We start from the raw sequence: 14,555 nt of genomic DNA on the forward strand, positions 1-14,555 counted from the left end.
GTGCACTAGGGAATGCGGAAATGAATCCTCCATTGAAACAGACCATTCAGGCTTAGAAAATTACAGAACTAAAGAGAAGTCATCTTATATCTTAGCTAACAAGTTCTATTGCTAATCCAAAGACTAAAATGATTAGAGAATAGCTTAAAGAGAAAGAGACCTATGTATTATATTATTATACAGACTATCTATGGCTCTACATCTTTGCTTTTCATCGAGATCTATTTAGTAGTTTAGGCCAAAAAGCATCCATCTATCCATCAAAACTTCGTATTTATAGTCTAGTAACATAAACAGAGCGTTAAATTCGTTGAATTGCTTAATAGTGCGGGAAAATCGCTATAAGATTACAATGGATCAGTGGCAAAATACGCACTAGTCGTAGAGTATAGGAAATAAACTCCTACCATGGAAGTACTAATAATTACTTCCATGACTTTTATAGAGGGTTTATATTACCTGCATGGATGTATTATTACCTCCATGATTGTCTGTCAAATTAAAAATAATTGGTTTTTTCTACTTGTTTTATTAATATGTGATATTGTTGTTAAGGATTAAATGTTACCTTACTTACTGTATTTATTTTAATATTTCCTACATTCAATTTATTTTGTTTACTTTTTAAGGTTCACGTGCAAAGATGTAGTTTAAAAAACGAACAAACTTCACGGTATTACTCCTTTCATATTAAAAAAATCCTTCGATATTACTTTATTCGAAAGATTACCTTATTAACATAGGTTTAGAGTTGAAAATGCGATGTAGGTTGTCTATGTTTAAATGAGGCTGTCGAAACCGGCCACTAAATGTCAAAGAAGTCACATTGACAGGACCTTGGATGCACTCCCGAGAAAAAAGGCCTCTTATTGGAATATTTAGGGATACGTGGGCGTTCCGAATTTAAATTTTGCCCGTTCCTTGATTTTCCGACAAGACGGGTTTGTTACATTGTTTTCGAAAATAATACTGGTTGCTTCATACTTTTTATTTTAATGGATTTTTTTTAAAAATTGAAGCAACCAAGGTTTTTACCTTGGGCGGTTGGAAAATGATATGCATAATTGTAATCAAACAATAATAATTGTTGTCGTTTATTTAAAACTAGCTTTCGTCCGCGACACCGTCCGAGTGATATTAAAAAATATAAAACATAGCCTATGTTATTCATTGACAACGTAGCTTTTTAATGGTGAAAGAATTTATGAAATCGGCTCTATAGTTTTTCGAGTTATTTAATTACAATCAAACAAACAAAGTTTTCCTCTTTATAATATTAGTATAAAGTATAATATAGATATGAAATAATATAAATGGTATAATAATGATTAAAAAATCAATCCTTTTAATTAAAACCATTGTCGTTATATCGTTTTATAAACAATATTCTCAGGAACTTTTGGTAAAATTACAAGGTCAAACACAAACTCATGATTTCGAAATTTCAATTTAAACAACACGGTACAGGTTTCAATTTCGTTTGAAAATCTTGGTTTATTAAGATTTTTGTTTTCTTTTCAGATATCGACACGTTTTTCGATGCGGCCCTCGGAACGTTTTAGTTGATGACGGCATACGAGGTTGGTTTAATACATTTTACAAGTAAATGCTGACATTGCTGTCAAAATAACAAGCTTAAATCTGCTAGAACCTCTAAATGATCTGATAATTACCTGGAAAAGTGATTGCTGTAATTAAATGTGATAATTGACGTCAAACAAATAACTGCTGATATTTAGTTCCAACGAGCTGTCGCACGAAAACTTCGTTAGCGCGGATTTAAAAAGTCAACTGTCACATTCCCGCCCAAACTGGACCACCCGTCGAGAGATTAAAGGCAATGTCAAATTCCATATAGTGTATGGTGATAATTGTCATAAATATGTAAGGCCTTCCTTTGCTTTGTACTAATTTTTGCTTACACTCAATTTATTCATAAATTTAACTTTATACCGCGTTTATTTGTAAGGCTGCCAGTGTTTTATCCGCAATTATTTGAAATTATCGTCTTTTAGAGTAAAATACTCCATTTATCTGTGAAAATATTTAGAATTGGCCAGATAGAGTTATTATTTTTTTCTATTCATACATTAAATTATTTTTAGAATGCTGATAGAATTGTGGTTGAAATCAATCTAAAGTATTTTTATTCTGTGGTATTTGCGCGGGAACGGACAGGTGTAGACACATCTAATGCAAAAGGAAGGCACCGCCTTTTTTTCATAATTAAAAAAAACAATGTTCAAGAAGCAGATAAAGAAGCATGTATCTTTCAATGTAGGCATAAAGAATGAATATGTGACCAGAGACAATATAGACAATATAGACCAGTCGGCCGTGTTCCTTGTCTATGTAAAAAGATTTATTGCTCGGACGCGTCTGTAATTTTGCAATCCTTTTTTAAATGAAGTCTATTTCGAGCTTGGTGTGTCGCAAAAGAATTTTCTTATTTACTCTGCAACATTTTTTTAATTGTTTACGCGCCCACGTCGTTGTTTCTTTTCTTTAAGCATGCGTTATTTAATTTTTTCCCCGGCCTAATGTGCACAGAACACGAGCGACTCGGTTTATTATAAAAAGAAATAACAGCGTAATTTGTGCATTCTTTCTTGAGAATGAAATTATTTTATACGTAAAAGTAAAAGTATTATGGAGTTTTTACAATACACATACTTATATACACATTAATAAATTAATTTGACAGATTAAAAAAATCAAAAATTACAGTTTTTTTTACACTAACAACAGTTTTTTTTTGTTAATCTTACTGATATTATAAATGCGAAAGTTTAGATGGATGGATGGATGGATGGATGTTTGGTAGCGTTTGTAGCTTAAACGGCTGAACGGATCTAAATGAAATTTGGCACAGGTTTAGAGCATAGTCTGGAAGAACACAGAGGCTACTTTTAATCCCGGGAATAGTTACGCTTCCTGTGGGATTCATTTATTTATTGATAGATAATTTAACTACTTAGCTTTAAAACAGTTTTAAAGATATATCTAAACATTGGAAAAGCTTTTGAATATTTTTATTAAAACATATTTAAAATGTGTAAAGGTAATTTGGGTGTCATGTCAAGGTGTAAACACCCTAGTGCTTGATATAATGAGCAGTAATTGTGTAATAATACCTTGTACCTTGTAACGTGTAATGTGTAATGTTACCACTGAATGTTGCCAATCGTGTATTTCTGAAAGTGTTCGGGAAATTATTTGTGGTTATCGTCCAGTAATTATTGTAAAGGGAACCTATCATTTTCACGTTCGATTGTCAATATTTGACACTTTCGTGCATTAAAACTGACACTTTTGTGTAGGTATACCAAATTAGTTTACAAGTGAAATTTAACTAGCTTTCGCCCGCGACTCCGTCTGCGTGGAATAAATAAAATCTAAAGTGAGTATGTGTTCTTCCAGACTAACCTCTACTATCCGTACTAAGTTTCATCGAAGTTCGTACAGTAGTTTAGGCTACAAACTCTAACAAAAATCCATCCATCTAAACTTTCACATTTTTAATGTTAGTATGTTTTTTTGTCGATGTAATTTAATTAAATCATTCTTTCCAGAAAACAATTGCTAATCTATTTGCAACCGATCTGTCGGATTATTCTTCATCTTATATTATTTCGAATCCTCGTACATACGTCGAAAAATAAGTAAAAGACCATTTACCTCTCACTCAAACTAATACAAGATTTCTCATAAATGTCTACCTAAGTTGCGAAGTAAAGTTGTTTGGGGGTCTATTCTGAAATTCAAGATGGAATGCTAACAGAATTATCATGGACTTACTAATTGCAGAAGCTGTTTGATCAAAACATTACGGCTTCGTCCGTCGGGAATGCGTTGCCTTGTGTTCTGAACGGATGCATTTACTGTTATTACGGTACACTATATTATGATAGATATCTCGTGGAAGCCTGGATCGACGCAAACGTCAACTGTAGTATGAAGGAATTTTATTAAGTCGCATACGACATACATCTTGCAAGCGTTTTGAAGGTTAATACTGCGTTTTCCTTGTGGTTTTGGATTATCCCCAACCGTCATACCACTCTGTCCCCACGTGGACAGAGGAGAATGAAAAGTTTCATCCGACCTATCTTTTGCGACGAGGGAACGGTTGGGACTCATTTTATTTCATAACGGTTCCATCTGTCACGTTATTGGTCATGGTGGGATTAAAAGGTGGGACGGATGAAACTTTTTATACTCACGTGGGGACAGAGCGGGCTCCTTTTTCTACGAGGAAATGATGGGAAGGAAAAGTGGATTTGGCGGTGGAGACGCATAGGAAAAGTCCTCTTCCGTCAATTAAGGGTAGGCAACGCATCTGCAATTGCGGATGTTTATAGGCAGCGGTTTTCCATTTCGGTGGATGCAGGTGGTTGCTTGCTCGTTTGCCACCTCATGATATAAAAAAATGGATATCTTCGTTTATTTAGTAATGCAAATGTAACCGCATGACATAATGCAGGGCGCGGCTATCCGGTCGTCGTTCGATAATACGGTCAGCTCTCGATATTGCGTAACTTGAAATAAAGGTTATATTAATCTTAGTATTTTGTATTTACTTCAACTGTATTCCATTAGCTTATCTTTTAATTAGTATCTTATTGTAACTTGAGTATTGAGATGGCAACATTTGTTTATCTTGATGTAAGTTAGGAATAAGTAAGCCCATGATGGAGCTTAATTGGGCAACTAAAAAGTCCATACAAAAATCATACTAATATTATAAATGCGAAAGTTTAGATGGATGGATGGATCGATGTTTGTTAGTGTTTGTAGCCTAAACGGCTCAACGGATTTCGATGAAATTTGGTACAGATGTAGAGGATAGTCTGGAAGAACACATAGGATATTTGCATTTGTTTTTTTTTTTTAAATTCCGCGCTGACGAAGTCGCGAGCGAAAGCTAGTATTTTATAAAATAATTCTAGTTGTCAATTATTATCTCTGAAGGCTTGTATTTTATGTAAAATACTTGTGTGTGTATTAATGAGGTATCGAACAATTCTTATCTAGTTCATAAATATTCGCATTTTTCTAGCCGGTAGTCGACAAAGGGTTTAATAAATAGAACTGTGTACTCAGGCTCCATTCATTGACGCGACAAACAAAAAATAACTAAGGAACCCGTTGCTAATAGATTGCGGTACAGCAAATAGGGTTGCCCAACCTACAACAATTTTTTTTAAATATTTTTTGTAATTACATTAATTTTTCCTAGCTTTCGCTCGCATCTCCGTCCGTTTGGAGTTCAAAAAACCAAAAGTTAGTAATCTATGTGTTCTTCCAAACTATCCTCTACATTTATGCCAAATTTCATCGAGATCCGTTCAGTCGTTTAGGCTACAAACTCTAACAAACACATGTACATCCATCTAAACTTTCGCATTAATAATTTTACTAAGATAAGAACAGGATATGAATAGATATTACATACAAAGATGATTAAGATTTTAGGCGAGTTTTGAAATTAGTGTTTATTTTAATGGAAAAAAACTGGTAAAAGCCGTTAATAACCTTGTATAACATTGGTCGTAAACGTAGTATCTATACTACTATAATAAAGCGTAAACACACACTTCTTTGTTGCCTAAGATGTTAGCAATTAGAGTCTATTTTTAAATAATACTTTTTTTAATAAAAAGCCCTACACTTACGTCACGCTTTAGGCTATATATTTTCACGCCATTAACTTAGGGGGCGAATATTTTGGATAAAAACCCAACGTGGGAAAGATACCATAAGTTGCTACCAACATCAAGGAAGCAAGATTACCAAGATTTGTCACGTCATGTCATTTTGACATTTGCTATTGATAATTTGACAAATGTAAACAATGAAATAAAATTTTCATAATTTTATGCGGATGAAGCCGCACGGGAAAGGCTAGTTTACTATAATTTGTTACAGAAAGAAATTTATTGCGATTACTTGTACCGATTCTGGCCTCTCTTATGCTGGTAACTTGTTAAAATTCCAAATGCAGTATCAGATAAAAATAAATTCTATCGATACTGAAATATGGGAACGTCACTAGCGGTGGCAAAGTTTATTGCACCGATAATTTTCTCCGTATCGACAGGTTTCGATATAACCAATATCTCTTATACGAAGAACTTTTTGTTTGTAGTCCAAAGTAAATATTTAAAGCTTGTGTTATCTGTAAGGATGTTTGTTTATTCCTATTGTTATTTCTGCATGATAATGCAAGTTCAAAATGTAGCTTAGTGGATTAAATTAAGTAATTTTTAGTACAAAGTACACTTTTGAATTTTTGCAAGTAAATCAGCAAAAATTGCAGACTATAAAAATAATCCTAATTTCTAACTTGAACCTTAACATTATAAAATTTTATATCACGTTAATACGTTCGCAATTTTTCAATGACATATAAAAATGACTCGTTGAAGTCTTTTGTGTGGCTAAATAAAATACGTAGTTGTAAAATGTTGGCGTCCCTCTCATACGCTTTGATTAAATAGAGATAGCTATATTTAGTACAAGCGTTTCGGACTGAACGGACAAGCTATATAACAAGTAGCTAGATTTCCTTAGTTTTCGCAGAAGGTTGAATAGTTATTCGTAATTTTTAAGGTCCAGAGAAGCTATCATATTGAACTTTTAAACATATATTTACAATTTTATTATATTGTAAACGTCGACAAATGTCTTAATAGGAAAAAATTACAGAATCGCAGCGTATTTAATACCAGAGCTAATTAAAGTTGTTTTTTTCCACCGACAATAATCCACACTAATGTTATAAAGAGGAAAGTTTTGTATTTTTGTATGTATTGAAATAAATCAAAAACTTCAAGACCGATTTCAAAATTTCACCATTCAAAAGCTACGTTATCACTGAGTAACATAGGATATATATCTTTATTTTTTTTTATTCACGCGGGCGAAGTCGCGAGCAACAGCTAGTAATTCTCTATTTCTCTTCCTGTTTATTACTTAGTTGTTAGCATTGGTCGATCGTAAAGTAACTATTTACATACAAAGTTGATTTAAGTTATTGTTTTGGCTTAAGTTATTTATATTTAACATCATTATATATGAAAATATAAATTATGTTTAAACTCATGAGACTTACGAATTAAGTTATACTGAAGAATACTAAGCACCTTCAATATTAAAGTTATTTTTAAAAATGCCGTCATACATGAGTCAGTGTCCGGTGACGAATGGTTTTTGCACAAATAAAGCCTTAGCCGCGCACCTTATATAGATGCTTAAATAATAACTTAGATGTAACTTACTTCAGAGAAGAATAATGAATGTGTTTGTATTATCAAGAGATTGTTTATTAGGATTGCATCTGTCTTAATTATTATAGGGTTTTTGTTCAAATAGAATTATTGTTTGTATACATGTTGTACAACAGTGGAATCTTATTGTATATATACTTAATAGCTTGCTTTTCGTAGTAAATTAATAGAAAAAACCCTTCAATTTCTAAGCTAAACCTAAATAGTGTGATTGTAACCGCAATGTCTTTGATCACGCCGACTCCAGTCCCATTTAGTTTTAATGGTCACTAATTCGTAGGGCAATCATTTTTGTTGGAATGCGGCGACTTTCGTCTTGATGTTAAAAAGTTAAGAGAACTATAGATATTATCTATACTAATGTTAAAAAAAGGTTTATATTTTGTGCGTATTGTAATAACTCAAAAACTACTGGGTCGAATTTAAAAATGATTACACCATTAAAAAGCTACCAGTGAGTAACATAGCGTATTTTTTTTAATTTCACGAGGACAACGTCTCAAGCAACAGCTAGTCTATACTTCTATACTATTGTAATAAAGCGTAAACACACACTTTTTTGCCTAAGATGTCAGCGATTACAGCATAATTTTGAATAATTCTTTTTTTTTATGAAAAGCCCTACACTTACGTCACGCTTTAGGCTATATATTTTCTCGCCATTAAACTTAGGGGTAAATATTTTTGATAAAAACCTTAATGTGGGAAAGAGACCATAAGTTGCTGCCAACATCAAGGAAGCAAGATTGCCAAGGTTTTTCATGTCATGTTGTGACATTTGCTATTGATAATTTGACAAATGTAAACAATAAAATAAAATTTCCATAATTTCATGCGGATAAAGCCGCACGGGAACAGCTAGTGTTAGAATAAAAATAAATTGTAGAGCAATAAAGTTATAAGTACTTTTTATTGTGATGCGAAATCTGATAACTGAAAAAATAAATTTGTTACTTGGTAAATATTTATCTTAATATTAGGCATATCCACGAACAGTGAGTAATACTCTTATGTACAGTAGATACGTGCCTGTGCACAAGGATCTCTTTCTTGTTTTACCGCGTCGGTACTCTCGTAAAGATAAACTGTTTAATTAAATTTAAAGCCCATTAACCATTGGTAATGGAACTCGGTAATTAGTAATTTAACAGGCGATTTATAGACGTCCCGGGTAGTTTTTGAAATCAGTCATTTTATAAACTATCCATTCATATTGTAAATTGACAAAACTTCGCGTATTAGTACGTTGTACATATTTAAAATACTTGAAAATTCAAAATGTACTGTCAGTTTAATACGTCTAGTGAGATTGTAAACTGGCTATGTTCATAATATGTCAGTGACATTGACATGTAATGCAACATCTCTTGTTGTGTCTCGTTTGCATGCGCAAGTAACTCGCGCGAGTGACCAGCGACAAGGGGCGCATGTCAAGCGAGATAAAGATGGCCGACGCGTTTTACGTCCGAGCTGGCTTTGAGCGCTTTTTATTATTCCTTTGCAAATGTTCGTATTTAATTATGCTAGAGACGAGTTTGTTGGCAGCGGTGTTAAATTAACTGTTCAATGGAACGTTTTTATTGTTGTAATAATTGTTTGGTATGCGTTAATAAGAATTTTCATTTTTATTACGCATTTTAACTATTTTTTTTCTGTTAGATGAGTTAGTATGTATGCATGTTTGTTTGTCCTTGAAGTATGACCTTTAATATCCTTGGAGTTTTTTGAGAGTATATTATACCCAATTAGGCTTACTACTTTTTTATACGAGAAAGTTATAAGTATAGATTGTTATTTTTACTAATATTATAAAAAGGAATGATTTGTATTTTTGTATGTATTCAAATAACTTAAAAACTACTGGGGCAATTTTAAAAAATCTTTCACTGTTAGAAAGGTAATTTATCTGGCTATATTTTTTCTTCTATTTTGGTTTCTTCTTCATTTCACGCGGACGAAGTTGTGAGTAATAGCAAGTTGTAAATATAGAGTAACTTACACATCAGAGATGACTCGACCTCCGCCCTGCGACCCTTAACTAGAGCGTAAACAATGAGGTCAATATAATTAGTTCAAGTTAAAGTTAATATGGTCGAAATACACTTCTTAAATGGTTATCTATAATCTATTAATGTTATAAAGAGGAAAGAATTGTATTTATGTATTTTTGTACCTATTGAAATAACTCAAAAACTACTGGGTCGATTTCAAATATTCTTTTACTACTAAAGAGATATGTTATCAGTGAGTAACATAGACTGTATTATTTATTATTTTTTTTAAATTTTACGCCGACAAAGTCCCACCACTGGACTAGGAGTAGAGGCTCAGGTAGCTTAAAAATGACGTCACTGTTAGATATGGTAATAAAATCCGATATTTCCATCACATGATTTACACGTTCAATTGTTATCAGGCAATTTACAATTTGGTGAGACAGGACCTTAAAGTCCTCACAAATAAAATAAAATTTCGTTATACATCTGTCTCTATCATATATCTCTCATCTCTTTCTGGCAGTAGTTGGTATGGCACGTCCTCATTAAGGCATTGCGTCACGTGCGACAACACGTCGGTTGCTGCCGTTCTTAGAAACGCTTACGGCAGGTTGCTGTTAGATAATCTCCATAATGAACTTTATTGAAAGTGAAATAAGGTGCATTATTTATTTATAGGTCTTTAATGTTAGATGTACAGGATAATCGCCAGCCAGTACCGAAAAATAAATGTGTAGGTTTCGATAGAAACATTTACGAAATACTAGTTTTCGTCCTCGACTAATGAGTTGCTGAAGTTTCCATTTATTAAATTAAGTTTTTTTATTTCAACATCATCTCCCTATCCTACTCCCGTAGGGTCGACGCAACAGGTTTTTGTCCTCCACATAACTCTATCATACGTCATCTCAGTCATCACTCACTTTTTGATCATGTCACCTTTTACACAATCCATCCATTTCTTTCTAGGTCTACCTCTACCGATGTACCCTTCCACACTCATAACTAACGTTCACCTTGTAACATGCGATTCATCCCTCTTCATAACATGCCCATACCATGCTAACCTTTTACTCCTTACCTTCTCTACTACGGGGGCTACTCTCAAACTTCCTCTAATATACTCATTTCGTATCTTATCCATTCGTGTTACCACACATCCATCTTAACATTCGAATTTCTGTCACATGTAGTCTCCTTTCATCCGTTCCTTTTACTGCCCAACATTCAGATCCATACATCATGACAGGTCTTACAACGGCCTTGTAAATTTTCCCCTATAGTTTATGTGGAATTTGTGAATTTTATTTATTAAGTGAAATTAAAGTGTAGTAAAATATAGCCTAGTTTACTAAGTGATAACATAGCTTTTTAATGGTGCAAGAATTTTTAAAATCGGTCCAGTAATTTTTAAATTATTTCAATACATACATAAATCCAAAAATACAAATCTTTGCTCTTTATAATATTAGTATAGATATACATAGATATAGATTCCAAAGTGTTATAACTAAGTTTCAACGGAGTAAAACTCAAGTCCATAGTTCTGAGATGTTCATGAAGTTATCGAACGATAAGCACTATCGAATGGTTAAAAGTAGCTCGGAAACCGTTCATCAGTATATTTAATGAGTGATTCTGGTGGTTAATTGGTGTGATCTAAATATTCTTATTGTAAAGATGTAATACATTTTAAACTATCCTTATAATAGAAATATCTTTAATATGATAATAATAATATAGGCTTTTATTTTGAAATTAGAATTAGTGTTATAAATACGTGAGTTATAGTATGTCTCTTATATCAACGTGCCTGTTGGCATAGGCCTCCCCCAAACTCTTCCATTGTTTTCTGTCTCGCGTAACTCTTTCCCAATGTGGACCGTCAATCTTTAATATAATTACTGTACAAAATACGATGTAACTTCAACTTATCTTCTCATATCAAATTCCGTTCACAACGTTACAAATGCGCGGACAGTGACTACTTGGGATTTGTCAACTGTTTGTTTACTGTACAGTTATATTGCAGTAAAGTAGAGCTCCACGAAATACTCAAGCCTAGCTTTCACACGCAGCTCTGTCCGCGTGGAAAAAAGTAAATAGCTTTTGTTTTCTTCCATACTATGCTCTACATCTATGCCAAATGTCACCGAGATCCGTTTAAAAGTTTAGTCTACTACCTCTAACAACTATCTAAACTTTCGCATTTGTTTTTATTTTATTTATCTTGCTGTTTTCTTAATTCCCTCTATTCTGTTACTGTCACACTCAGCGCCATTTACTGCATAGTCAAGCAGTAAGTCAAGTCTATTACTGATTTAGTAGATTACTAGAACACACACAAACACACTTCATTAGAACACTCTCGGGGAGTTTTAATGCGGCAGCTAATTTTGTAATGAATTAGCTCTTAGAATTCTTATAAAACCAATTGTATTACTAAAACTAACTAAAACAAAGTCGTTCCGTATTTAATACACTATGATTTGGCTTCGATAAATGTTATTTTAATATTATAAATGCGAAAGTTTAGATGGATGGATGTTTGTTAGAGTTAGTTGCCTAAACGGCTGGACGGATGTCGATGTAATTTGCCAGAAACGTAGAATATATTCTGGAAGGACACAGAGGCGGGCGAAAGCTAGTAAGGTATGTAAAATGAAGACGTTTTGTATGTATACTCTTTGACATTGAAACGCCTTTGATTTGTTAAATATTAAATAATACGATGTTTGTTATGGTCCGCTGAATACGACCTTACTGAGTATCCGTTTTGTAAAGCAAGGAAAAACTTGATTAAATTTTGTTTTTACAATAAAACTGAATAACGTTAGTTATAGTATTATTACGTATTTGATGAGCCAAAGACTAGATAGAATAGCATTCTGATTAAACACTCAAACACGAATCATTGTACCAAAATGGTTTCTAACTCTTTCTTTCTTAAAGACGATGATAAGGACGACAACATTAAACATGTGTAGCAGTATTTTGAGAGTAGTATCACCTTATTACATTGTTTCTTTACAAAGATTAAAGCATGATTTGTCATTTATTTTAATGGCTAATTTCGTACTAGGCTACTAATTTAGTTGAGTACCGAGTAATTAAATAATTAAACGTATCTGAACATAAAAACAACACATAAACAAGGGTATTTTGCCGACTAAATTACTCGCCGATTTCGAAGTAGTTAGAGCGGGCGCACACTTTTAACAATCGCGTTTCGTCTGATGAGTGTGGTGCCGGAGGCCTAATTTTTGTCATTTTCCCTTTCCACCCTTTTCTTAAAAGGAAAGGAGGGAAAGGGAATGTGGATTTGGGTGGAAGAGACGCATAGGAAGGGGAAAGGTCCTCTTTATGTGCGTCTCCTCCTCCGTCAATTAAGGGTACGCAACGCATCTGCAATTGCGGATGTTTATGGGCAGCGGTCGTTTTCCATTTCGGTGGATTCAGGTGGCCGCTTGCTCGGGTGCCACCTTATATTATAACGAAAAGAAACCTTTTTACAAGCTCATAGAAATCAAAGCGAGACTAAAAAGTTTTGCGTTAATTTAAAAAAAGGTTTGGGCGCTCTAAGATTTAAAAAAAAGGATTCTAAAGTGACGAACAAGTGAACATCAACATGTCAGTTAGTGACTAAACACTAGCAGTGACTTGTTCTTGCGATCTACGCGACTCGAATCACAATAGATGTACATTTCCATGAGTCACTGGTGAACATATAATGTGACAAAGGCATTTATACACGCTTCCGTTGTCTGTTTTTAATAGAGCTAGGAATTAATAAAATTTATTGTAATCTTCTAAAAACATACTCTATGTTACTCGCTGATAACGTAGCTTTCTAATGGTGAAAGAATTACTGAAATCGGCTGAACAGTTTTTGAGTTATTTCAATATATAAAAAATGCAAATCTTTCCTCTATATTAGAATAGATTATAAATCGAGCAACTCTAATAGAACTGATTTTAATGGTTTTTACATCTCAAACATTAAAATAATTTAGTTTATTAATGTAGAAAAAATTTACGATACTTTTAATCAAAATGTACATAGGTAGAGTTTTAAATTTCATAAGTATAGGTTATGAATTTTTGAACGAACTTTATGCAATTTTATTCCATCACTACTATTGTATACCGCAGATGTTATGTTTTTTTTTATAACATAAGGTGGCAAACGAGCGAGCGGCCACCTGAAATCGCCAAAGTGGCGAAGCGACCGCTGCCCATGGACATCCGCTATTGCAGATGCGTTGCCTACCCTTATACGACGGAGGAGCAGACGCACATAAAGAGGATATTTCCCCTTCCTATACATCTCCTCCACCGTCAATTCCACTTCCTCTTCCCAACCTCTCCTAATAAGAAAGGGTGGTAAAGAGAAAGGGACTTAAGTTAGGCCTCCGGCACCACACTCATCAGACGAAACATGGAATTACGTCCATTTCACGCCTGTCTTCTGTATGGTCGTGGTATTACTGGGGGCGTGCCGACCCATTCGTGTTAAGATGTTAAAGCGGGCACTACCACTGAAAAATACATGAATTAATGTTCAGATAAAAAAAATACTAAGAATCAGCGGCAGTTAAACAAAAAAATTCAATACTTGTATATGATAAGGATCTTCAAACACTAATACCAGCTTGAATACATTATAACAAAAGACGGTAGGCGTTGAAATACGTCAAGTGGTATTGTCCTCACCACATCTGCATACAAAGGGTTAAGTTGGGATACTTTGGAATAGTGCCGACAGCGGCGTAACGGTTAACCTTTTTCTTGCGCTTATCTAGTAATCAACAGACAGACAATTGGATACACTTAGTGTAAACTAAATCTATACTAAGGAATCCATTAGTTAAACTGTGAGTAGCAAATAGAATTGTAGTTTAGAAGATTCGCTATGAGTTTCTTTACTAAAATTTTATGCTGCTTTTAAATAAAAATAATATGTTTTCGTTTGTTACAGTTTTCACTACAATGTGAAGAATTTTTCCCACCGATAAGTGATTGTCCGCCATTTTGATATCCTACAAGTGATACAAGGTAAAGGAACATAAATACTTTTTAAGCATTTAGTTAACATTTATCTTATATCCTAAGAGCGGACGCACACCTTTGACTAGACTATCGCACAACTGTTATGCGATTGTCGATTTTGCAGCCAATTGAACTGTTTAGTTGCACAACTAAATATTGACTAGTGTGCACCTCCATATAAGTTTGTCAGGAAACAGAGCGAGACTAAACAGTTGAACAA

The 14,555-nt window shown here is 33.6% G+C and overlaps 1 protein-coding gene across 1 annotated transcript in view; it reads left to right on the top strand.

Moving 5' to 3' along the window:
* The window catches only part of LOC106107768, a 59,014-nt gene that overhangs the window by 18,864 nt on the left and 25,595 nt on the right, over positions 1-14,555 (top strand). Inside the window, exon 2 of the mRNA XM_013288769.1 lies at positions 1,522-1,580. Within this exon, the coding sequence (XP_013144223.1) occupies positions 1,566-1,580 (15 nt within the window). The 5' untranslated portion in view covers positions 1,522-1,565. The remainder of the gene's footprint in view (positions 1-1,521; positions 1,581-14,555) is intronic.

The sequence above is a fragment of the Papilio polytes genome, unplaced genomic scaffold (assembly GCF_000836215.1).
Source record: "Papilio polytes unplaced genomic scaffold, Ppol_1.0 DF821845.1, whole genome shotgun sequence".
NCBI classification, from domain to species: domain Eukaryota; kingdom Metazoa; phylum Arthropoda; class Insecta; order Lepidoptera; family Papilionidae; genus Papilio; species Papilio polytes.